General features: G+C 37.3%; 1 protein-coding gene across 1 annotated transcript; it reads right to left on the bottom strand.

Moving 5' to 3' along the window:
- Nucleotides 1–14,877: 14,877 nt before the first annotated feature.
- LOC141445614 (solute carrier family 22 member 1-like) lies at nt 14,878–26,589 on the bottom strand. Its single transcript, XM_074111464.1, has 8 exons — nt 26,043–26,589; nt 25,272–25,468; nt 21,579–21,708; nt 20,578–20,678; nt 18,965–19,116; nt 17,939–18,547; nt 16,837–17,018; nt 14,878–15,178 (listed from the first exon to the last, which is right to left on the bottom strand). Exons 2-8 carry the CDS (start codon nt 25,439–25,441, stop codon nt 14,945–14,947), a joined length of 1,578 nt encoding a protein of 525 aa, XP_073967565.1. The 5' UTR covers nt 25,442–25,468; nt 26,043–26,589; the 3' UTR covers nt 14,878–14,944.
- Nucleotides 26,590–26,609: the final 20 nt, after the last annotated feature.

Consider the following 26,609-nt stretch of genomic DNA (forward strand, 5'->3'; position numbering starts at 1 on the left):
CTAGACCGAGATGAGTGCGAGCAATGCAGGATGCTACACTCAGCATTGGGTGGCTATGGGCTGAAAAGAAGAAGAGAAGAGAAGCCTACGGCTGTAACTTTACTTTCTCCTCCGTTTCTCCCCAAAATACACCCATGTGGCGCTAGAGCACGTTCTTCGTTGTATATTATATCTTCTCATCTTCTTTTAAATAACTGTTTCTATTAAAGAAAACTTCATCAAAGCGCATTGCGTATTTTATAAGATTTAAACGTTCACACATGCATACAGAAGAACAGACGGCGGGAGCGACTTTGTTGTGTACTATACTAGAATACTCTCTTATCTATTCATGATTATGAATTGTATGAGTTGTTGTATGAGTTGAAATAAAAAATATGTATTTGCCACAAAGTAATAATAATACTGTACACGTACCAGCAGTTTTGCACAATAATTTTATTTTAACGAGTCTCTCGTATTTATATAGATACACTGCCATAGCAATAAAGTTTGGAGCCATAGTTTGTCATAATCACTATTAAATTTCGACAAACTATTTATTTCAGAAATTAATTAATACCTCGTTTTTTTTCTAGAATAGAAATCTAGCTATTTAATAATAATAACAATATAACAAAAGAATAATCGACTAAAAAAAACCATGAAAATAATTTTCTATCAGTCCGAAGTCGGTGCCTCAGCACAAGCCAGTAGGAGTGGACCTATTGTCGTTTACCTTGTAACGAGGTATGTTACAACTCGTTTCTTCCTTACTCTTTGGACTGTCTGATGGTTAACACACATTCTAAAAAAAAATACATTTAAATTCAAATCTCCTTTTTGTAAATTCTACACCTGTTCGTTTTACGTCAAGTAGCCTTTCTAATCAGAGCCTCCGAGCTGAACAGATACCTGCCTTTTATCCTAGATCCTACAAATTTCCTTAAGCTCCTTAACTAGCTCATATTTTTTACTACACCTATACGAAGGAAGGTTTATTTCCTTCTACAGTTTGAAATAGTTGTGCAGTGTGTTAGTGAAGTTCATTAACTTGTGATATTACAATGATTAGGAGTTTCGATCGTTAGTATAATAAAATATATGAAAACCAATTTTAGTATGAACAAGGTATATGAATAGTTATATATTACGAATTCCGATGACTATGAGTTTCGATCGTTAGTATTAAAAAAAAATTAACATTGACCATTATGACGTAAAACCGTATGAGAAAAAATTTCGGACTTCCGATAATAGGACTTATGTGAAGTTATGTGAAGAAATGCGCAACTACCATAGGTGTCCGTACAATACTTGAAGAGTTCCCTCGATTTCCTTAGGATTCAATCATTAGATCCTGATTTGGTGCTTATGGGACAGAATTGAAGGCATTCCTATACGAACGAATAAAAAAATTTCAAATCGGTTCATAATAAATGACGGAGTTTCAGGTAACCTCCTCCTTTTTTTGAAGTCAGTTACAAACACAACCGAATTGATAACCTCTTTTTTAAGTCAGTTAAAAAAATACAAGCGAATTGATAACCTCTTTTTTTGAAGTCGGTTAAAAATGACCACAGTCGCTAGGCTAGGAGAGCCTGACCTTTAGGCTCTGAGCTCTTAAGCAATGAGAGAGAATGAAGACTTACTCGTAGATGATGGAAGGAAGATTGTAGCGACTGGTGGAAGCTGGATGCGAGCAATAAGTGGCACAAAAGACTGGAAAAGTAGAGACGGGACTTATGCTGGAAGAAACACAATAATAGTGGACAAAATTGACTGTTATTTACTATGCTATGCAATGAATAAGTAAATATTTCTGCTGTATTTTGATCTTTAACTTAAACTTTAGTGTCATGCTTTGGCTTCTATTTACACAATTTTAGTTTCATGTTGAGCTTTGGCCGGCCAATCATAGTATAACTATCACGAAAATTGTATTTTTTTACTGGTATTTTACTTATTAAATTACATTTTACTCTATTGGTCTTATTCTCGATGAGTACTCGTAATATATACACAGGTGCCGTGACGTTTATTTATATTGATATGTAAATCTTATGTATCTAAAGTCTAATATCTTTTAACGAGAATTTTTTGTTTTTCTTATATATATATATATATTTCGGGGTCTCGGAAACGGCTCCAACGATTTCGATGAAATTTGGTATGTGGGGGTCAGGGATGAAAAATCGATCTAGCTTGGTCTTATCTCTGGGAAAACGCATATTATCGAGTTTTAGCACGAGCAAAGCTCGGTCGCCCAGGTTATAGTGATATATCAAGATGTTGCGATAGTCTTCATGTTAAAATCGTGTGATTCATAATAATAATATGTATGATAATGTAAATTGTAGAATACGAGTCTAGTAAAAAAAATGGTCAGATTCCGGTTAGACTTGCTTGCTTGTTGTTGTTGTTAAGGGAGGCCTAGGACACGTTTTTAGGGTTCCAGAGCCAAAATGGCAAAAACGGGACCCTTATAGTTTCGCCATGTCTGTCTGTCTGTCTGTCCGTCCCCGGCTTTGCTCAGGGACTATCAATGCTAGAAAGCTGTAATTTTGCACGGATATATTATAAGTAAAGTATGCCGACAAAATGGGACAATTAAATATTCAAGAATTTTTTTTTAGGGTACCTACCTCCCATAGGCGTAAAGTGGGGGTAAAGCTGAAATTAATATGAAATAAGTAATCAGGTCTGCTACTGCAGCAGTGACCCATTAAAGATATAGGTACAGTTATAAAAAAAGTTGTTTCGCATTTGGCCAGTTTTTTTACATATAATTTAACAAAGCTTAAAATGTTTGTAAATTTAGGAGGCACGAATACCTCAGTAAAATAACTAAGTATATAACACTGGCCAGTGATTCTCCGAAAACTTTTTAAAAATACAAAACACGATGACAATGGAGCGAGCGAAGAGCAGGATACATCCGGCCAGCCCGGCAGATGCGAGCCAACTTCCGTTCGGTCACCGGTCGCCATTCAACCGGTCACCCATTCACCGGGTCACTCTCGATATACTCTTCAAAATACTCAACCAAAAAGGCCGGAATCAAATTTTCATGAAGTTTTTCGCTCCGGCCGATGGAAATGAAAAGCTATTATTGAGATTGGTATATGTATGTTCCGGTTGGACGGAAGAAGGATTTCACATTTTTTACGATGTCATAATATTATTATTTAACTACGTTTTTATCCTTGCAAAGTAGGTAAGAATCAGGAAATTTATTAATGAGGATCGACCTTTAATTATACGATTTAATCATTCCATGACTCCATTAAATAATGGATGACTCGAATGAACCTCAGGTGATGATCAATCTGTGACGTTAAGGATTGTAGGACGTCCGTTTAGATTACTACCATCATCTTGTTTACTAATCTTGCCACCAAGCAGCAACAAATACATGCACAAACTATCGCTTTATTATATTATTTAGTTTTACTGTGAATTGGATGTATATCTGTAATGCCGTGTAAATGTTATGAAATAAATAAATAAATATAAATAAATAAATATTAGTCAATATCATCATCATATCAGCCATAGGAAGTCCACTGTTGGACACTTCTCCCGTTGCTTCGCTTGGAAGCGACCTGCATCCACCGTGAACCCGCGGTTTTAATCAGGTCATCCGTCCATCTCGTGGGTGGACGTCCTATGCTGCGCTTGCCGATCCGCGGTCTCCATTCGAGAACTTGTGACTATATGTAACTCCCAACTACCCTCTTCCTGTCGAATCGAATGTTCACATTGTCACAAACTTTTCGGCACAACGGTCATCTGTTTTTCATGCTATATGGGTTGGCCTTACCATTGCCACTTCAACGATTATTACATTAGTGGGATTAAGAAAACTACAAATTCCACGTGGTGTTAGTCAAATGTACGATGGTTACAATACGGTATCTATAAGGTGAAATTTTTTTTATAAGGCCTGGAGGAAAACTGCCTTAAATTCTTTAATCTCTCTATCTCTTTCTCTCTCTCTTCTTTAGCCCACAGCCATCCAATGCTGAGTGTAGGCATCCTGCTCTCCTCATCCAGCACCTTCCCGCCACTTTGTCCTCATCTCTCATCTCCTGTCTATTAACGTTTCTCCACCCGGTTCTGGGTCTCCACTCCATCACGTCCTTCCCCCATCTTCCATCACTCCTGCGGCATATGCGTCCAGCCCACTTCCACTTCCTTTGGGTGATTACCTTGGCTATATCGGTCTCCGAATCTCCGTATTTCGGAATCTGTCCCGGAGAGATATGCCCAACATCGCCCGCTCCATCGCCCTTTGCGTGACTTGCAGCTTGTGCATGACCATCTGCGTGGGAGTCCAAGTTTCGGCTCCATATACCAGCACCGGGAAGACACACTGTTCGAAGCATCTGCGATTGAGATTAAGAGGTATGTCCCCTCTGGGCATGTCGGACAATTTACCGAATGCCGCCCAGCCTAAGCGAATTTGACGCTGAATTTCCAGGTCCTGTCCTCTCTTCGATTCTTTAATAAGCTCATTTTACTTCAAGATACCACATTCCAAGATTTTCTAAAACCAATTAGTTTTTTTTCACATTGACGTGTTCTGCGTACTGCGTATTAGAATTTTATTGTTGACTAGCTTTTGCCCGCGGCTCCGCCCGCGAAGATTTGGAAACTATGAAATTTTTCGGGATTAGACCTATCCTTATCCTTCTCCGGGACTCAATCTATCTGTATAGCTACCGAATTTCATCTTTGGAAACCAAAGGTTCGAAACCAGTTTAGAAAAAAGAATTATTTTTCTTTTTTGAAAACCTGGTTACGAATGAAGAAAAATAAGTCTGTTTTCTAAACTGGTTTCCTATAAAGAATATAGAATCTTCTTTTGACACTCATTCACAAATTTCAATATGTAAGTATACAATCATAATGTTTTCACAATCGCGTTTTTCCGAATTTTAATCGACACAGAAACATATGTAGGTTTAGGTTATGTTGTTTACATCGGCCCGAAGGGCAAAAACTACACAAAAGTAGGAGAACCTGAGTGGAGCTTTGTCAACACTGTGTGTGTGTCGATTCTGATTGAAAAAAAAACGCTACTGTGAAAATAAGCTTCAGTAAAAAACCAGAAGTCGATCACTAATTCTAGTTTCGTGCAAGAACAAAGTGTTCGTTCGTAACTGGTTTCGCATAAGAACAAAATAGTTTTCGTTCGCAACCGGTTTCGAACAAGACCGCATAAGTTTTCTTCCGCAACTAGTTACGAAACTCCGGTTACGTACGCGGCCGAAGGGCTTTTATTCCGGTAGGGGGTGCCACCGCGCGATAACCTAGATCCGCGCAGACGAAGTCACGGGTATCAGCTAGTAATAAAATAAAGCTTTGACACTTGTAAAGAACCGTCGGCGCTCGAGTCCGAATTATACTTGGTCGGTTTTTTTCGAGGAATATAGTGTATTTCTTGTCCCAGTGGAATTCCGGTCACGTGCGTCGCTGAGATCAAACGCCCTGATTCCCTCTCAGCGTCATCACGCCGAATGGAATTTATTTCGCTCTAAGTCAATCATTTTTATATGCGCGCGGCAGATACGTGGTGAACTGACGATGTTTTTTACAAGCTTTTATTTAACTTACATTGCTGGCAAGAAAGAAAGAAAGTGCAAAAAAATATATCGTTGAGTTTTTTGCCGGATTCTTCTCAACAGAGGTTTTTTTTACATTCATAAGTGCTTGTTATTTATTTATATGTTTGCCTAAATTGAATAAGGATATTTTGACTTTGACCACGTTCGTGACAAATTGGAGAGAAAATTAAATAGAAATGCGCATAACACGCTTGTGTTATCATTTCTACTTTTAAAAAGCTCGTACCTTAAAATAGATAATTTTTGTGAGTACACTTGATGAACATTTTATTTAAATGGTCAATTTTGTTCACGAGGTTATAAAGTGAATTCTTAAAACTTACATCTTGGCCAGCAATAAAAAAACCGGCCAAGGGCGAGTTGAACTCACGCACGAGGGGTTCGTACCATTTGTCTATACAACATTAGACATTAGCAAAAACGGCAAAAAAATCACGTTTGTTGTATGCGATTTTTTGTTGTTATAGCGGCAACAGAAATACATAACCTGTGACGGACAGACAGACAGAAAGAGAGACAGACAGACAGACAGACGGACAGACATGACAGGACAGACCCTTGGGTAGGTACGGAAAATACGGTCCTAAAAATACTGTACAAAATATTACGGTTATTTTAGCATGAACACACACACACGCACACAATATTTAGACAATGGCGCGAGCGCACGCTCTCACACACTAACCCACACACAAAAAAATGCATTTATAATATCTGTAGGATTAAATAGTTACGTACAAACATTCTTAAAAGGCACTTTAGGTTAAGTTCAAGTAGTCAGGGTACTCATAATCAAACGAGTTCGGAAAGTCTTGCCTTTGACAGATTAAATTACTAACTGTCTGTCAAAGTGACATGCAAACTCTTGACGCGTAATCAGACGAATTGGCTTTAGTTGAAATTATGGTGTACTGCCGTTTGAACAAAATGTTTTTCCATAAATTTTACTTCCCAAAAAACTTTCATTTGGCCTAATTATCAGTTGACATTATTTTACTTTGTCAAGTTTTACTAAGAGAAACGTTTTCTTTTGCCTAAAATTATATTAAAAAAATATATTTTTCAATATAATCTCTTCTCACACTTAAACACACTTAAAGTATACAGGAATTCTAAATTAATGTATGTACGAAAATAAATAAATTGAAATGTGGGCTTATAGCGTGTGAGTGTTATCCATACTAATATTATAGTGCGAAAGTGTGTTTGTATGTTTGTCCGCCTTTCACGTCGAAACGGAGCGACGGATAGAAGTGATTATTGGCATAGCATAGAGATAGTTTGGCCAGAGAGTGACATAGGCTACTTTTTATCCCGGAAAATGCACAGTTCCCGAGGGAACAGCGCGCGATAACCGAATTCCACAAGGACGAAGCCGCGGGCAAAAGCTAATTACATTATATAACACGATCAAGCTAAGTTTGAACCTCGCACTCAACAAGAACGGTTCAACAAATAAAACGAAAATTTTAGCATTAGCAGCTAGCTTTAATTCTTTATCGCCGATACGCGTCTTACGAATTTTCGTCTCCTATTTGTTGAATTTTAAATTTTGAACTGTTTTTGTTAAGTGCGGGGTGCAAACTTAGCTTGCTTGTGTAAGTTGTTGTATTTAACCTTACCCAAGAAATACGTCCAGTGCTTTTGATAATCTAACATGCACACTAATTATGTATATTTTTTTACCCGACTGCGAAGAAGGAAGGTTATGTGTTTGACGCGTATGTATGTATGTATGTATGTATACAGTATGTATGTCTATTCCTATTTGTCCTCTCGTAACTACTCAACGGCTGAACCGATTTTGATAAATGATGCGTCATTGGATCCGTCTTGATAAAGCGAGTGACGCTGGGTACATGAAATTCTTGAAAAAAATCAAAATAGCGGATTTTTGGCGCCAAATTGTAAATTTTCAAAATGTTTTTTATTCAAATCTGTCGAGTAGGGTATCAAATGAAAGCTAATAACTAGCTCATTCCAAATGTATATGGGTTATAATAGTTTTAATCTACCATTTTCACAGAACTATTAGAAAAGTGGGAAATAAAAATAAAAAATCAAAAAACCCGACTGCCTTAAAAAAGACTAAAAAGCAGAAAACAAGTCTAGTGGGCTAGAACTTTGTTAAGTAGCTAATTCAAGTTTAACAGTCGGGTCCCATTTAAATCGTGACGCTCAAAAATTCTTAACTAATGGGTCCCGGCTGTTGAAGTTTAAGTTAGCTACTTAACAAAGTTCTAGCCCACTAGACTTGTTTTCAGCTTTTTAGTGTTTTTAAGGCAGTCGGGTTTTTGATCTTTTAAACTATATCCCGCATACTACTCAATTCGTGCACACTCCAAAATATATCCACCCTCTACTTATAACGACTTTCACTCAAAATTCACCTCGCCCGTCCTACTTTAAAAAAACAAGAACTAAAATTTCTAAATCTCCAACAGGATAACATATTCCGCGCGGTGTCCCCAAGTTGTGATCTCGAGGTGGATTATTCCAATCCAGGGATTATCTTATCCCCCGTTTATAAGGCGATCCTTATCCTATCTTTGAGATCAATAATGGACACCGTGGAGTGAATCCCCTTTAGGGATAAAAGGTGTTAAATGGTGGTTATGTTTCCGATTGTATTTGCATAACATTTATTTTTATGGCCCGCTGAGATATTCAAACTGCTGGAAGAAATTTTTTCAGCAGGTTTATCACAAGGAGTACTAAATGAAAGGACCCCGGACCTAAGGTATGGAAAATGTGGTTCTGGTGTGTTATAGATTTCAAGGTCTCTAAGTCCCTATGCTACCTCTGTTTCCGGAGTCCCTTTCAGATTTTAGTTTAGTTTTTAAGACACTTTTGTGCAGGACTTTGAAATCTATAACATATCACAATCTCAGTATATTTAACTGAAACCACATTTTCCATACTTTAGGTCCGGGGTCCTTTGCAAAATTCGGCTTTCATCATCATCATCATCATCATCGTCCCAGCTTATTATACCAGTGGGACTACTGCTGGGCACTGATCTCTCAGAATGAGAGGGCTTGGACCTTAGTTCTTTGACTACTTAATCATAATTTATTATGTTTTTTACAAGCTTTTATTTAATTTAAAAAGCCGTGGTGGCCTAGTGGTTTGACCTATCGCCTCTCAAGCAGAGGGTCGTGGGTTCAAACCCCGGTTCGCACCTCTGAGTTTAACGAAATTCATGTGCGGAATTACATTTAAAATTTACCACGAGCTTTGCGGTAAACCTGCGAAGCGATTCAATGGTCCGTGTGAAGTTCCCAATCCGCACTGGGCCCTCGTGGGAACTATGGCCCAAGCCCTCTTGTTCTGAGAGGAGGCCTGTGCCCAGCAGTGGGACGTATATAGGCTGGGATGATGATTTATTTAATTTCACCTGTCCCGTTGTCTGTCTGTGTCTGTAATCAAATCTTGCAAGTTAAATTTGATAAACTTTCAGTAGTCAGATTGACTTGAAATTTGGAACACTTATGTAAATCGCGTGACAATACAATAATCTAGTAGTGACATCCTGGTAGTTCAGCCAGGATCGTCTCCGCAGGACGGAACTCTTCAACGGTTAATAGCATCGACTTGAAATTTGGTAAGTATGCAAATGGAGTTTGGGTGACAATGCAAGTAGAGTCAACAAAAAGTACAGTCAACAAAAAAAGCTTGTATTAAAAATTATTTTTTTATGCTTAGGCTATTTTTTTTGATGGAAGGAAAAATATTGTTCATTTGTCACGTTTAAATTTCAAAAACCTTTTTTTTCGCAGGAGAAAGACAACCTTTTTGAGCTAGTGATTAACTGAAAACCAACATTGTAAGTTTTGTTATACAGATTGTTGTATTTTGTATGAACGAACCACGTATTATATTTTCAGGATTTCCCATTTCATGAGAAAAAAAATTGTATTTAGACCCGGACTCATAATTATATATATTAAATAAACGTAATAATACCTCATCATGCAATTCTACTTAATTATTTCGAGTCAGACTTGCACTAACCGCTTTTTTATATTACATTCAATATATTACAAAAAATCACCCCTGATCAAAGTTCCATGATCAAAAGGTAAAGATAAAAAAACCCTCCGTTACATGTCGGCCACTGTGATTAAACGCATTTGCGGCGTGTAATGCGATAAGGTCCCGTCGGCGGCAGCGTGAGCGCCGATTGGAACTGTGTCGGCGCGAGCAATTTTCAATTTGGCGCCACCTGCGCGATGCGGCTGCAATATTAATCCCGGGACGCCATGCGCTATGGGATAGGCTAAGAGCTGTGTTATAATAATTAACAGTTTTTTTCTCAAAAAAGTGCATAGAAGTTGTCTTTATTAACTACAAATCAGAAGACGAAGTACATTGTTGTCGAAAATCTTTCCTTCCTTACTAATATTATAAGTGTGACAGTAACATTGTGTGTTTTTCTGTCTGTTAACTCTTCAAGCTAAAATCACTGCTTGTTACCCTGGAAAGAAGTCTGTAATTGTTTTGAATAATATTTTTACTGTAAATAGTATGTGAATTAATTATACAGCGTATTTTTGATACAACCTCAAATTTTAAGGGTACTTAGTAAAGGCCCTAATAATCACATTTCATAGTTTTAGTCAAAAAAGAACTTATTATTCTTCTTATAAAATAAATTAGCACGCAATGTATCACTACATGATACTATGTTTATTTTGCTGGCGTGAAAACTGTCATGGAACGCTTCTCTCTTGAATCAAATTATTGTACGCATAATTTTGTATTGTATGAATAAAAAAAGACTACACAATATATTTCCATCTTTATCTGAATATCATAATATTAAAACGTAGAGAAATTGCTGCAATAAATAAGAAAAGAGTGAAAATTAAATGAGAGTGCGTCTTCTACGTTACTGTCACATTTTTCACTTAAATTTAATTGAACGCATTACATTGCTACTCGAAAAAAATTGAAAAATTAATTACGTTCTGGTAGTTAATTGGTTTTAATATCGGTTCACAGCACTTAAATCTACGTCTGTTTACATTTTGGGGTTAAATCAACAATACACGCTATATATTAGGTAATGTTACTTAAGCACCCTTGAGCGACATTTCAGAAATTACAAAAATTAAATTGTTTTATAAGTCAGGAACATTCCGGTTAGCTTCGATCTTTTAAAACAATGTAGACTAATAATCATGATTTTAACCATTTAATTTTTATTGCAATTTATTTTAATATTTTTTTTGTGCTCACAGCTCCTAGTGTATGTAAAGCGTGCTCGGAATCCGGGGTGAGCTGAATCACAGCCGAATCATTTTTATCTGCGCTCCATATAGCCACTATTACTACAGGCGAACAATTCAGAATAACTCTCTTCGAATCAATGGGTTACAAAGTCAAAGACGAAACAAAAATCGATTTGAACATTTTTTTAAGGCATCAAAAAGGTTACCCGAAATATTTCTTTCAGAATTTGAGCAAGTTGAAATCCCCTTGCAACAAAATTGCAAAACAAAAATCTCATGATAATGTATGAGACGTCTAGCTGTCTCATACATTACGTAGTGGTACTTATCTACCATTGTGCCGCAACACGATATTACTTATTTCTCAAAAAAAGTTCACGAGGTTTTCATAAAGAAGTCTCCAAAAAGACGCCAAAACATCCAATGCAATGTTCATATTGTTACGTTTATTTTATAACAACAACATACCCACGTGAATTTGGGATAGAGTTGAATACCCGAAGTATCATTAGACCCCTCCCAAAAGATGAAAATGTTTGAAAACTTTTCAGACAAAATTTTAAAAAGTTGAGCCCCCATTTGAGTCACAAGGAAAACATAATAATACCCGTGTTCTGTATTCGAAAACACAACATCGTGGCTACTTTACCGATACCGTGCAAAGTTCATTTAGGCAGTTGTCTCACCGCCGGCGAGGAAACGATTGGCTATCGACTATTTTCTCGCTCAAGAAACGAACAAAAGATATAAGATCCTGTGCGAGTAAAAGAGACATATATATTTATAGTTGATCGCTGGCGGTTCACACTGCCGGCGAGAACTCGCTCTTACATCTTTTGTCGCAGCGACAAGAGCTATAAAACTCTCTGAGCTATAAAACTAGCTCAGCGATACTCGCTCAGCGCTGTTAGCTTGGCGGCCACCCGGCTCGAGCGAGTGGAGCGAGTAATCGCCCGTCGTGCTCGAACACTCGCTTTTCACTGCTCGCCCACTCGTATCTAGTTACTCGCTCTGCTCGCTTCTCGCTCATCGTCGGCGGTGGGGCAAGTGCCTTAAAACCCAAACAATCCACAAGCGTTCTATCATCAAATACTTCGTTACCTCAAAGAGTTAGCATTATCTCCATGTACCCGCCCCAAAATATTTTAATATTGCGATCTCGAAAGTATGCGCCGCTTCGTACTGCGAAAACTTTATTCAACTTCTCAATAAATTTTTGGAATACCTACAACGAGATATTTCAAAGCCTGTTATGGTGTTTTAATTAATTTTGAGGTGATGAGCATTTTTTAAAGGGATTATTGGAGGAATTTCGTAATGGGAGCTTTTGTTTAGGTCTATTGAAAGGTATTTTCAATAAACCCCGGGCCTTTCAAGAGGGCTTACGTACTTGAGTGTTGGTAAATATGCTGCCTTATTTATAGTTTTATAAATAAGAAGTTGAACAGCATTTTAACAGGAGATTAAAGGAAACTAAGGTGTTTTAGGATGAGTTTTTATAGCAGCAGTTACGTGGGGCAAAGATGTGACACGTTAGTTCAACTCCACGCCTCGCTCTGCAGAATCTCACAGATTTCCACTAACACGATTGGTCCTTTTTTTTATCCGGTCTAGCAGGAGTGTCCGTCTGGTAGGGTCTCCGTTTCAGCTTGGAAAAAAAAACCCGACTTTACCACTTCAAAGTTCAATATCTCAAAAACGAAACCGATTTTGATGAAACATGTCTAAGAATCATCGCAAAAAAAATTGATTTCAAATAAACCGCACCGCATTCAAAACGGTCCACCCGTTTAACAGCTACGGTGACACAGGCAGACAGACACACATAGCGGTCAAATTTATAACACCCCTATTTTTGCGTCGGGGATTAAAAAGATCGCCAAGAGTGTGTGATGTTCAACTTTTTGGGAGCTTAGGAGTGTGCGAGTTAGTACCTACAGCTACAAACTACTGAAAGTCTTTTTCGGCACTGACGGATCAAAACGAGGAAATAGAAATTATTACAACTTTCATAATTATTTATTCAAAAGTAACTATTCTAACTTCCATCCTGGATGTTTAATCCGCCTTTGCTTTTTACCTTCCTTTGTGTTTGCTTGTTAAATTCGTTAAACTCCGATATTTATTTACACAGCAAACTAAATGTGGGAATACGAACGTATTCCCAGCACAATTTAAAATAGAATAGTTATTTATAAAAAAGCTGCTTCAATCAACTATTTTCAATACGAAATAAGAAACAAGAAACGTTTATTGTTTAAAACCGTGTACAAATTATGTTAACATTTATGCATGAGACAGTTCAACAGTTTGCCCATTTCAGACGTACAATTTATTACTTAAATATAATTATAATTTCTTAATTTTACATGAATCCTAATATTTTTTCAAAAAGTATTCATTTAGATCATAAGCACTCGCACACTAAAAATTGTTTCAGTTTATTTTTGAATTGTTCACCATCAAATGATTTTAAATATTCAGGTAAGTGATTATAAACTTTTATTCCATTTACATAAGTGCTCTTTTTGAGTATATAGCTAGAGGGTCGGACAGTGCATGTGTCATACTTATATTGAGATCGTATATTTGTGCGTGCAAAATGTAAATACATACACGAGCAGCAGAAAATCTAAGGTAATTTTGTATGTAGAGTGGGCCAAATTTTCTGCCGCTGAGTATACATTGAACAGCGATGTTTGAATTGAACTGTGCACAATTGAACGCACTGTGTGAATTCTACACAGACGTATTATAGTCGCGGGCAATAGGCTAGTATTGTAATATTTGACTGGCGGATTTGACCGTGGTGTAGACAAAAACTGAACTTTGCTGCCCATGGGCAGGCAATGTTGTTTGAAATTCCATTACTGTCCTCTAATTTGAAATTAGAACCAATTTTCAATAAGGGCTATACACGGACGACATTTCCTTCGAAGTTTGAGAAAAATATATAAAATTGGTATAGGCTGTATTGGTTACCTTGTAATTTTTCTCTCCGTGTACCTATAGTCCATTCAGGATAACATTGGACCTTAGAAGGTCACAGAATAAGTTTTTGGGAAGTCGTAATAATGATGATGAATAAAAGAGAAATTTAATAACTGTGTGTCGATGACTCATCTGCTCTCATTCCCTGTTTAAAAATATTCTACTCGTAGTTACTACTAATATGAAGTTGAAGCTTTTTTCCATTCCAAATTTCATCAAATTTGGTGCAATGCTTTAGTTGTGAAAAAGTTAACTATTCGTAAATGATTAAAGGTCATCACATTTTGATCCAAACTGGCGATTAAAAACTGTAAATAATGTACAGAATATTTCTTGAGTTAACAATATTATAAACGTTCAGTTTCTTGCAATATGTTCTTTACCTCTGCCTCTTTAGGTATTTTATAGGAAGACGTTTCTGTTTTTAACAAAATAGGGAAGGTTTTTTTATTGTTCTTAAAATGATGATATGAAAAATAGCAAAGTTAATCTCACTAATATAAATTATATTTGCGAAAGTTTGTAAGTCTGTATGTTTGTTTGTTACCTACCTCTTCACGTCTTAACCGCTGCACTGATTTAGATGAAATTCGGTATACAGATAGTACAAGTCCCGGGGAAGGACATAGAATAGTTTTTATCCCGGAAAATTGCATAGTTCCCGCGGGATAGCAATAAATGAATTCTACGTGAACGTGAACAGAGTCGCGGGCAACAGTACTGTTGCCTAGTTAATGAATAATTGACAGTAATATTGAACGTCTTCGATATTTTAATTAAAATTAAGTTTAGACCGTATACTAAAAAAAATGCAATTTATTAAATGACTTCCTAAAGCGTGCACTATAAAGAGCCTATTTTCCTTCTGTCCATTCCTGTATTGATCATACTGTACTTGTTTTCCTTGTGTTGTATAAATATTCTTGTTTTTTTTTTATTCGACTGGATGGCAAACGAACAAGTGGGTCTCCTTATGGTAAGAGATCAGCTTATTGAATGTTACGCCAAATTGACCTAAGTTTTAATAAAAATGTTACAAAAAATATCTTAAATTTATCTTTATTCATAACAAATACAAATTAATATTACCAACGTAGGCCGACACATCATTTAAAGTAAATAATAATAGCAAACATCTATGAACATAGGGGAAAGTCGCGATCTCTCCTTCTTATCTCTGGTCTTGATCTTCGGGTCTTCTAAGTGTTGGTCCAGCGTTTCAGCCTGGAGCACTGTGTCCGGGAGAGAGTTGTCCGCTGTGTCTGGTACAAGGAGCGTCAGGAGCCCTGCCGTGAGGGACACCAGGCCGAACACGGTGGCCGGCAGTCCGGACCAGTAGGCGAGCTAAAAACATAAAAAAAGAAGGAAGTGTCTGTACTAATACTATTACTTCAAAGAGGGCACGTGAAATGAATCAACTTGTCACTTGATGTTCAACAATAATAAAAAAATGATGCCGCTACTTAAAGGATCTACGTCGACCAAACGTAAGCGCGATTCAGAAAATACGTTGGTGGGTACAGCGCCATCTAGCGACAATTTGTGTAAACTTTACCGTACAGTACAGATGCAAACAGGAAGAAAGACCAACCTAACCAATTTAGAAAAACCGGTCAAGTTTGAGCCGGACGCGCGCACTAAGGGTTCCGTAACATCTATAAAACATTCATTAGACATTAGCAAAAAACGCCAAAAAATTCTGTTATATATTTTTTTATTCTGTTTATAGTATTTGTTGTTATAGCGGCCACAGTCATACATAATCTGTGAAAATTTCAACTGTCTAAATATCACGGTTCATGAGATACAGCCTGGTGACAGATAGACGGACGGACGGACAGCGAAGTCTTAGTAATAGGGTGTCCGTTTTTAACCCTTTGGGCACGGAACCCTAAAACTTGCTTCCAACACTGTCATTTCAACTTTCAATGTCTCAAAAACACTTGAACTGATTTCATTGAAACATAGCTAAGGACCACCGTCAGGAAACTCACATTCACTTAAAACACCGCATCGAAATTGGTTCATTCTTTTGAGAGGTACAATACCATAGACAGACAGACATTGGAGTCAAACATATACTCGTAACACCCCTCTTTTTGTGTCGAGGGTTAAAATACAAGAGTAGTCTTGACTCCACACAGTTGTCTTGACACTGCTACCCAGTACCCAGTCATTGAATGGATGAGTTTGCCACTTGTTAGTTGTTTACCTCAAAAGCATAAATTCCTTGTAGCGATTCACCGAATTGCATTTCACTTCGATCGTATATTTAATTATAGCGTTGTATCACAATCGTTTATTTTTTCACCCGACTGCCTAAAGGAGGGTTATGTTTTTCGAGCGTATGTATGTATGTATGTATGTATTTTATGTCGCATTTCATCTCAATTGTACAAAGTATCGCGTAGTGTCTCAATCGTGTTTTTTTAAGTCGCGATCCGTTTTAGTCGCATTTCACCTCGATAGTGACGTATTTTAGTGCAAACATCATGCATGAGTCCCAAGCAAAAATCGATGGAGGTGAAATACGACGAGGGTAAAATGCTACACGAAAAATTAGATTCTATAAATTAATTATAGGTACTAATGTAAAAAGCTACGCGAACAATTGCGTCAAGTACAAGATTCTATGGAAATTTTGTTAGCTCGAGGTGAAATGCTATTCGGGGTATCGCTACTAGGAATTTATGCTTTTGAGATAAAAAAATAACAAATGGAGGTTGCTTTAACGAAAGCGCTGATGTCACTTATTATTTCTGTTCTATATCAAAGTTTCAAAATTCGAATGCAGAAATACAATTGGCGCTTATAACAACACCCCAGCAATGATTTTCAGCCAGCGCCGTCGTTGGTGACGTTTGACAGAAATACTACTCACTAATAGCTAATTTGTAGATCATGAAACATATTTAATTGGCTTAAAAAACATTCATTAATTTCTGTTATATTCCCAGTCCATCTTTCTGTCATCTTTAAAAATCTGAAGTTCTCATGCTTACCAATAAAGGTGTCTGCGGAGCGACAATGGATCCAATCCGACCCACGGAAGAACAGAGGGCGTGCATAGAGTTCCTGATGTAAGTAGGGAACAGCTCTGATGTGAAGATGTACGTGATGGTGAAATATAATGATGACATGAACTTGCCCGCCATGTACACGGTGATTGACAGCCAGGGGAGATCTGGGAATATAAGTTTACAGTTTGAAATAATATGCACAGCAGTTTCATCAAAAGGTAACTAATAACATAAATGATGATATCCGCATTAGAACTAAGGTAACCGACATAGCCCAGAATTACGAAACTGAACCTGGTTAAGATTGCGGGATCGCGTTGGATGCGGAAAGCACAAGGCCGGTCTGAGTGGAGAGCCTTGGGGGAGGCCTATGTCCAGCAGTGGACGTCTTTCGGCTGGATGGTGATGATGAATAACATAAATGTGAATGTCGCAATGTTTGCTTGATTGTTTGTTATGTCATACATAGTACTCAAGCGATCACTATGAAATTTTGCACGGAGAAAGTTTGAGACACTGAGACAAAGGAGAGTTGCATCCCAGAAAATTGTATAGCTCCCGTGGGATAGTGAAAAACGAATTCTTTGGGAGAGAGAGAGAGAGAGAGAGAGACATTTAGACATATTTGATACACAGAAAAAACACGGTAGGAAGAAAATTTAATTAAAAAAACATCACATAGTATTAATTGGGGGGGCTCAACTCAGAATAATGTTGGGGCAAGCCGCAACGCTATTTTTCAGTGGGATCCATTTAAGACTAACACATACAAACATATACACACAAGGCTGTGGCGACACGAAAGCCAGCGGTTCGCAAATAGTAAAGTTACATTACGGCAGAGTCTATGGCAATACTTTGTAGGTAAAATCGGTATACTCCCAATTTCGCATTTCGCTTTCTAATTCCGTTTGGGCACTTGTATTCTAGCTAATTCTCTCTCTTGATTCAGAGCCGACTGACGTAATAAACAAGAAAATTTTGAGTCTTAAAGAATCAGCCAAACTAAATTAAGGTAAGAGTACACTGAAAATCAATTAAAGTGCAAGTCAAAAGCTTGGCAAAAGAAAACAAAAACTCTTACCGTCAGAAACAAACGGCTGAAAGACGCACAATACAGCACACGCGACAAAAGTCGTCACCAGAGGCATCTTCCTTTTAAACTTAATTAGGATCAGGGTCTTAATTATATTCGCAGGAACATCAATGATGGACGTCAACGCATAATTAATGTACTTATTCCCTTGTAAGGTCACTGAATTTATTGTCAATCCATGGTTTACAAAAGTCGAGGCAATCCACCATACCGAGCACACGAAAAACCTCTTTAACATCGTCTTTGATCTAAACGTATCTGATAACATTTTCCCAAAGCTAGCTCCTTCTTCTTCCTCATAATGTATATTATCCAATTCTTCAGCGTCTAGTTTTATTTTATTGATCTTAGCAGCACTCTTTAAAATGGATACTGCCGCGTCTTTTCTTCCTTTGATGAGCAACCATCTAGGACTTTCATCTACGAAGAATGAATAAAAGATGAAGAACAGTCCTGGTATATAGATGACACGTAGGAATGTCCTCCAGTAGGGAACAAGCCAGTATGTGAGGGGAAACATTATTCCACCGACGATGTAGCCGAAGTTGGTCATGTAAATAAACAGGACTCGTTTCTCGGTTGCTACCATTTCAATAGCTGAAATTAAAGTTAACACCTAATAATAATCATGGATGTACTTATTGTGTTAGAAAAAGCACAACGATAGTTTGTATAACACAGTGAAATAAGTTGGTACGAGTATACTTGCTTCTATGGTTTGAACTATGTCCTTTTAAGCAGAGAGTAATGCATTGGAGCCCGGGCCCGCACCTCTTGAGTTTTCCGGAATTTACGTGCAAAATTAAATTTTAAATTTACTGCTAGATTTAAGGCGAAGGAGAAAATATTCACTGTGATGAAATTCAATAGTGTGTGTGAAGTTACCCATCCACACTGGACTCGTATGCGGACTATGTGCCAATACCTTCTCTGAAGAAGGAGGTCTGTGCTTTTTAGTGGGACGTATACACCGTGTTTTTATCAAAATTATAAAAGAACATTAATAGAGCGTACATAACATGTAAGCCGGTGAGGTAGGGTCTCCTATGACTGCCTCCAGGAACTCCACGCTGATGTACAGCCAGTAGTTCGTGATGAAGCTCCGCGTGAGCCCACAAGACGCTCCCAGGACCGCGGTTATCACCAGCAGAGTTTTCCTCCCATACCTGAAATCAAATGGCATCAAAGAACACATCACCAAGAAGACTTTCAGTTTTCAAAATCTACAGAAGCGCAGCTGAAATCTTTTTTTCGATATTACACATAAACTGACTAAAGAGACGACGTTTATGATGATCAATATTTGATTCATCCTAAACATTTTTTTATATTTAATTTACAACTTCCAACGACTTTACCAAATTATTTGTCCACCTTACGGGCGGCCTAACACTTTGCTAGAAATAGTGCCATTTTATACTGAACGAGGGCAACAATGTATTTTTCCCACCTCTCCTTCAGAAAAGTAAATTTTCCTCCCTGACGAGAGGGAGCAAAGTGCAACTTTTCTATTCAAGGCTTTTCTAAGTATTTTATTGCAAATGCAATTTTTTGAAGTTGATAATTGTAAAGCCACGCCATTGTCTATGCTGGTTGTTCTTTAATAATATTTAGAATTTGTTTTTTTTTTCAAGTTTCTTAATGCTCGTTGTGAAAAGTTGCATAAGCCACTCGGGAGAAAAATTATTTTCATCTTGGGCGTTAACACTTAGGATTCTACTTTAGGATCCTCAGGATTCTATTGTAGAATCCTTCGCTACATTCTGGATTCAATTTACGCCCTCGCCGTAAATACACCATTTTGCTCCCTTGTGACACAAATAACTATATAACAATAATAATGACAAATCCTTCCTTCTTAATACTAGGTACCTGGATGACCGAGCGAAAAAAGTCAAGCAGTAGACGTCTTTCGGCTGACATGATGATGATGGTGAAAGCCGCAAGTACAGGCCAATACTAAAACTTATTAAGTAAAGTATTTCGTTTGAGCGTGCATACAATCAAGCTCAATTTTACGCTATATTATTGATATAACAATGTGATAATAACAGTTATGAGCAAAAATTGTTTCCATAACACACAACAATTTACAAATTTACAATTTTATTTATTTGTGGCATCAACTTGAATTTTTAACTTTGGGGTTTGAGTCTCACGGTAGTTTCATGTAAAAAAGGCCTCTTATTTCCTGCAAGTATGTTACTGAGAAAAAAATTAATGAAAAAGGTGTATGTGTGTGTGTTAGGTGTGTGTGTTTGTGTGTGTGCGTGCGTGCGTGCGTGCGTGCGTACGTGTGTGTGGTATTTACAATCTTATTTTTTTTAAGTAGCCTATATATAATAGTGTCCCACTGATGGGCAAAGGCCCCTCGTGAACTTTACTCCACAACTCCCGTTGTGACGCTGTCAAGCCAGTCCTTGGGTACAATGACATGTCCAAATCAAATAGAATCTTATTGATGAATGAAAAATTCTTATACCACCTTTGGTTAGTACCAGCAGTGGACGTATTTAGATCGGAGATGATTTTATTCTAAATTTTCATGAAGAATTTCTTGTGATACTTGATTTCAATAACGTTTCAGTCCTTCTGGCACATGCTCTAGGTGTCAATGTGTATTTTACCTGTCAGAGAGAGGTCCAACGATCAACAAGCCGAGCATGTAGCCGAAGCTGTGTACGGTACCGACCAGCGTCCTTTTCCATTCTTGGCACGCCAAGTCAAACTGAAAATAGTACAGGTTTTTCTATAGATGTTTCGTTTAAGTTGACGTCACGTAACGTCTTTATCAGCACTTTACTTGTATGACCCATCAGATATTCTTATTCTTAGATATTCTTTATTTTCCATTGACATGTACCAGAATGAATCATAGTTGTTGGAACGAAACGCAGGGTCTAAGCTCTAAGGACGTCTTGTAGGCTTTTTTAAATCTCGAACTCGAACTCGGCTTGAACTGACAGTTCTTGTATGGATCTGTCAGGACTTAAGACCACTTAAACATAGATTAAAAAGCCTGCAAGTGGACGTAAGAGTAGACTGCGGCCGCGGGACCGAACCGTAAAAATAATGTCAAAAGGAACTGCCATTACGAAGCACCTTTCTCTTTTTCCAATCGCTACCTTTATATTTTTTGGAACTACTCCAACCCCTAAACAACAGTAGATATAAATATTAGTCCTATATTATATGCATGCCATCTTGACCCCTCTTCGGGTGACGGGTCTCCTCCAGAGACTGCCATTCGTCGCGGTTTTTTGCCAGGTTAAACCAATCACTTGTTCCGATGGTCTCTATTTCGTTTTTCCACCTTGCTTTTGGTCGACTTCTGCTTCTGTACCCATGAGATCCCTTCTATATAGTCACAGTCTTCGTCCACCTATTGTTAGTGTAGCGTGCCATGTGGTCCGCCCATATTCGTGCAAAATTTCATGTTTTAGCAGTTCCTAAATAATACCATTTGTTTTAGATCTATACGTTTAAAAACAAATCTCGAGATCTACCTACATACTAATTTCATGATTCGAATCCGTCTAGCTGTTTTAGTACCTATGAAAGAGTAACAAACATTTGCAGATTCACAAACTTTCACATTTACAATAGTATTAGTAGGATCAGTACTTACTTCTGCTACAAAGCTATCGGGATAGTCGTAGATCCATTCACTGCAATGACTACGGCTGCTGCTGCAGCCCTTCCATTCCTTGCTTCTGCTAGTGTCATTGAGAATGTCATCAAGCGTATTATCTTTGCAACTGAAATAGAAATACTTTCGCTTTTTACGATTTTGTCCTAAGTTTTTTTTTAAGGTTGCATTTTTCATTTTGAGGTAAAGAAGCTAAAAGAAAAGTCCTTACTAGCGAACCTTTCTCCCCAATGCAACGTAGTCTTTCTATACTTGGTTTGGATAGGTATTTAACAAAATGTAAACTAAATTCAGCTGCCAGATTTGGTATATTCAAGTATTTTAAACATTTTACTTATCTCTCCACTCAGACCGGTCTTGTGCTTTCCGCATCCACCGCGATCCCGCGATCTTATCCAGGTCGTCGCTATCTTGTTGGAGGCCTACGGTCCGCGGAGCCTTTATGTTATGACATGATGATGATGATGATGATGACTTATCTATCATTTGTAATACAAACTAGACTAGTGTATTTCAATACAGAAATGTAAATGTTTAGATAGTTTTATGGGGGAATTTTAATATTTAAGATACCAATTGACGTTGTTTTGTTTACATTTATTTAAATACCTATCAAAACCAAGTATATCCATTGCCCTGTCTATGTACTTGTCAGATAAGGACTAGTAACTTTTTTCTTGTTTTTCTATGCACCGAATATATTTTATGTCATCATCATCATCATCCCAGCCTGAAGGTATACGTGTTACTGCTGGGCACAGGCCTTGTCTCACAATGAGAGAGCTATGGCTATGGCTATTGAATATGTGTTAATAAAAAATTATATCTCTCTTTCTAACTTCTTCCCCATGGACTATTTACTAATTCTTGTCTAGTATGATATAATCCTACGACTGTTAGCTCTTAAGATAATTATAATAGTTTAAAATATAGTGATAAAACCAATACATTTTGCCTACAACTTTGTCTACGCAGAACTAATAAGTACTGATAACAAACAAGTCAAACTCAGAGATATTTATAAACAATATTGAACTATGCTATTGTGCTATTGCTAAACAAAGTAGGTAAGGAATTGCTTGTAGATTTTGTGCGGAAAAGAAATATATAGAAAAAATAAAATGTAAAAAAAATAATTACAAAATAATCTAATGCCCATGTAATTGTCTGTGATGTTGGGGTTGTGTGATAATGTGTGTCCATTCTCCCGCTCGAGTCTCAAAGGGCTAACAATTTCAGCTCATTTAGACTCCAGTACCTGCCAAGCACCAGCAGATGTTCCTGCGCTCCGACTTCTGGCCGGAGGGTGTGGTGTTCCGTTATTTTAACGTCGCGACGAAGACGACTTTCAAAATTCCCTTATTAGTTTTTTTGTGTATTTTATATGTCTGTTTGTGTACCTATTTTTTTTTATAATTTGAATTTTACAGCGCATTGGGGTTTCAACTGTAATGCTTTTGTTGACAAATAAATGAATAATTGTGTTGTGTCATAGTAAATATTACCCTATTTGTTATTCCAGATATGCAACTATTTATACTTGACCTTTTTCATCCCCACCATCCAGCCATTTGAACGCATAAGAGGTACTTACAAACACACAAAGACAAACTCATACACTTTCGCATTCATAATATTAATAAGGTTATAAGATTATTGATGTGTTCAAGAAAAGTAATACATGCTTAGCAACTTTGTAAAACAATTTGTTTTGAGTGCACACTTAAAACAATTTTATCTATACGGCTTTGAATATCAAACGTTTGACGAAACCTTATCTTAGGATTAAGCTGTCATTAATACATTGTAATACATCTCAAGAGCACTCAGAGATGAATCTTAGTAAGTACTTAATACACTTAGAGGTCATATAAACATCAGTAAAATATTATTGTATTTTCCGGTAGCAAAAACGAAAGTGGTAAAAAAAACAAATTTTGATGTTTAGACTAGAACTGTTTATTTTTTCAAGCATTTAATGAATTCAATTGAATTAACTCATAAAATACATTCTATTTTAATTTGTATAGCGGGGACACATCTACTTGATTAATTACGTACAAAATACAAAATCTTTGCTACTACCTATTTCTTTCTACTCTTGAAATTCGTACTTTTAAGAAGAAAGTAAATAATTATAAGAAAATGGTCAGCATTCAATAAAATCAAGTCAAAGTCAAAATATTATCTTTATTCAATTTAGGCTATAACAAGCACTTATGAATGTCAAAAAAAACTACCACCGGTTCGGAAAACCTCTGTTCAGAAGAATCCGGCAAGAAACTCAACGAGTTATTATATAAATTGATATCTACTGTCTTAATAATATGGTAGGGGCGACTGAGGGGAGTTGTACAGAAGAGTAGTGACAACGTAGTTTTTTGGGAACTTGCCTATTAATTAACTGCTAGCGAGCTCGCAACAGCACGCGTTTGATAGTTCGAGACTTGAACCACAGAATATATAATAGTACTATAACGTACAGAATGGCCACGCTCCGCCCCGCACCGGTTCGAGTCACCCCACCCCTCAAGCGCAGATTGCAGGAAAACCGCAGGAAAGCAGTCGGGTGCGCGACGCGATGTATGTCGACCGCGCGGCACTAAGTTCGGGAGCAATAGTTTTGCGATATCGTAACGGTACCCTACCTACTACTTCCTTTTTCTAAATAAATAGTGATTTCTGAAATTAACGCGATGAATACATGAAATAACTACCTACCGAATGATTCTTTTAAGTTTGTAGACGTAGTTATATCTATTGTAATTGAAAATAATAATGCTTAAAATACGCAGACAGACACATTTTAAGTAGGTTTAAATAAATCGAGGATATTCTGGCAGAACCGGATAAGTGCACAATATTTATTTTTTATACGGTTTTGCTAGATAAATAAAGCAGAAAACATTGAGTATGCCTATGTAAGTCACTTTAAAAAAAATTGCACCCTCGAAATAGTTAATATTAACGATTACATTTATTTGAACATATCAAGTCATACCTACATCTGAGTACCTTTAACTGTCATTGGTAGCACTTATACTCGTAGTACCATACGGTTTTGCAATAGTCAGCCCTGTGCAGCTTACGCACACATTGACGCGTGTACAGACGTCGTCGTGCCTATGTAGATTCAAGAACGCGTATTTTGTATGGCGTGGCCGCCCTGTGCTTGAACTAAATAACGCGCGTTATTGCGAGCTCACTAGCAGTTAATAAGCTCCAAAAAATCGACATTGTCACTACTCTCCTCTGTCACAACTCTTGTACAATCCAGTTAGATTTGTACACTTGTACCGTAGTTGTAGTAGTTAGTTGATGGAGTGCAGAGAAAGAACGATGTTTTAATGTTGCTTTATTCACGTTTAAGATACACAGTAAGTTAGTTAGTTCTCCTTTCTATGTTTATCGTATGACTATGTTAAGCACTCTAATTATTATAATAAAAATAAGTATTTATAAAAGGTTATTGCTCGGCTGTATGTAGGTCGCAGCGTCAACATAAAAATGTACAGTGGTGAGACTGTACCACTCTCCTCGGTCTCCCCTACATGCAGGCTGCTTCAAACCGAAGCAACTTAAGGTCTGTGGGGGAGGCCTATATTCAACAGTGGAACTCCTATGGCTGACTATATTATGATGGATTATAAAAAAAGTAAAAAAAAAACTTACTGGTATCCAGCCTCCTCAGCCACGAAGATATAATTGACGTAATATACGCTGTTAGGAGCGTAAAGTAGCGCTAAAAGTACCGCAGTCAGCACATGATAGCGTCCTGTAACACTGAACTGGCCTAAGAAGTCGTCTAGATACACTTTGCCTTTTTCAACAGTGGCCATCATGGAGTTTGGGATCAGCTAATGTTAACACTGCTCAATCATGTTTTAAGAAAGAGATGAAAAAGGTCCTATCGTAGTTTTATTAGCTGCCCTTCGAAAACTAAATCTTTAGGAAGAAACAGGCTTTATTGTCTCATCATCCCAGGCTATATACGTCCCACTGCTGGGCACAGGCCTCCTCTCAGAACAAGAGGGCTTGGGCCATAGTTCCCACGCGGGCCCAGTGCGGATTGGGAACTTCACACGCACCATTGAATTGCTTCGCAGGTTTATGCAGGTTTCCTCACGATGTTTTCCTTCACCGCAAAGCTCGTGGTAAATTTCAAATGTAATTCCGCACATGAATTTCGAAAAACTCAGAGGTGCGAGCCGGGGTTTGAACCCACGACCCTCTGTTTGAGAGGCGATAGGTCAAACCACTAGGCCACCACGGCTCTCCCTTATTGTCTAAAACACTTGAAATTGCATTTTTAGCACTTCTTTCTCTCGCAACGGTGTAAAACGAGGATGGAAAGAGATGGTCAATTGATGCGATAGCGAACGTCAGTTCGTTAGACAATACGGACTTGACTAAAAAGAGGAAGTTTTCATTTTGCTTGTATACTTTTTACGTTTGTTTCGTCAGATAACTCTCTTCTAACACTTGTACGGTTGGTATACTTCCCGATTGGTCTATACTCTATATTAATTTAGAAGACGATAGAAGTTAAGGTTTAATTAGTCGTTTTTGTTTTGTTTAATAAGATAATTATTTTCTTTAATCAAGTTTACAGGTTTTGTAGTGTCAGTAAATTACTGAGATTAATAATCAATTCGGGATAATTGGGTTTGTTACAGCACTGATATATTTTTACGGTCACATTTTCATTATTTATTCACGAATACGATGAAACACTATTTTTGTACTGGCAGCAGTGTCTAAGCTTAATAAACTATTCGTTTTTTTCACACTTTAAAATAATTTGCCGAAGGTTTTGATTCCACACGGCCGCTAATGTCAAGCGATTTATAGTGAATGCTTGTAGGCACAGTTATACATACAAATAATAAATAGTGACATACAAAGTACGCTATATGAAATAACCGCTATCACTTACACATCACATTTACATTGTATCGGATACCATTATCTCATCCCATTAATCCCACCAGTATTATTTAGAAACGGCAA

Source organism: Choristoneura fumiferana, chromosome 2 (assembly GCF_025370935.1).
Source record: "Choristoneura fumiferana chromosome 2, NRCan_CFum_1, whole genome shotgun sequence".
In the NCBI taxonomy this organism is placed as follows: Eukaryota; Metazoa; Arthropoda; class Insecta; order Lepidoptera; family Tortricidae; genus Choristoneura; species Choristoneura fumiferana.

Coding starts and splice junctions, on each gene's coding strand:
- LOC141445614 (XM_074111464.1), bottom strand. CDS start 25,441: ATGATGGCCACTGTTGAAAAAGGCAAAGTGTATCTAGACGACTTCTTA. Junction 21,709..25,271: donor GCTGAGGAGGCTGGATACCA/GTAAGTTTTTTT, acceptor TTTCTATTTCAG/TTGCAAAGATAATACGCTTG. Junction 20,679..21,578: donor CCGATAGCTTTGTAGCAGAA/GTAAGTACTGAT, acceptor TACTATTTTCAG/TTTGACTTGGCGTGCCAAGA.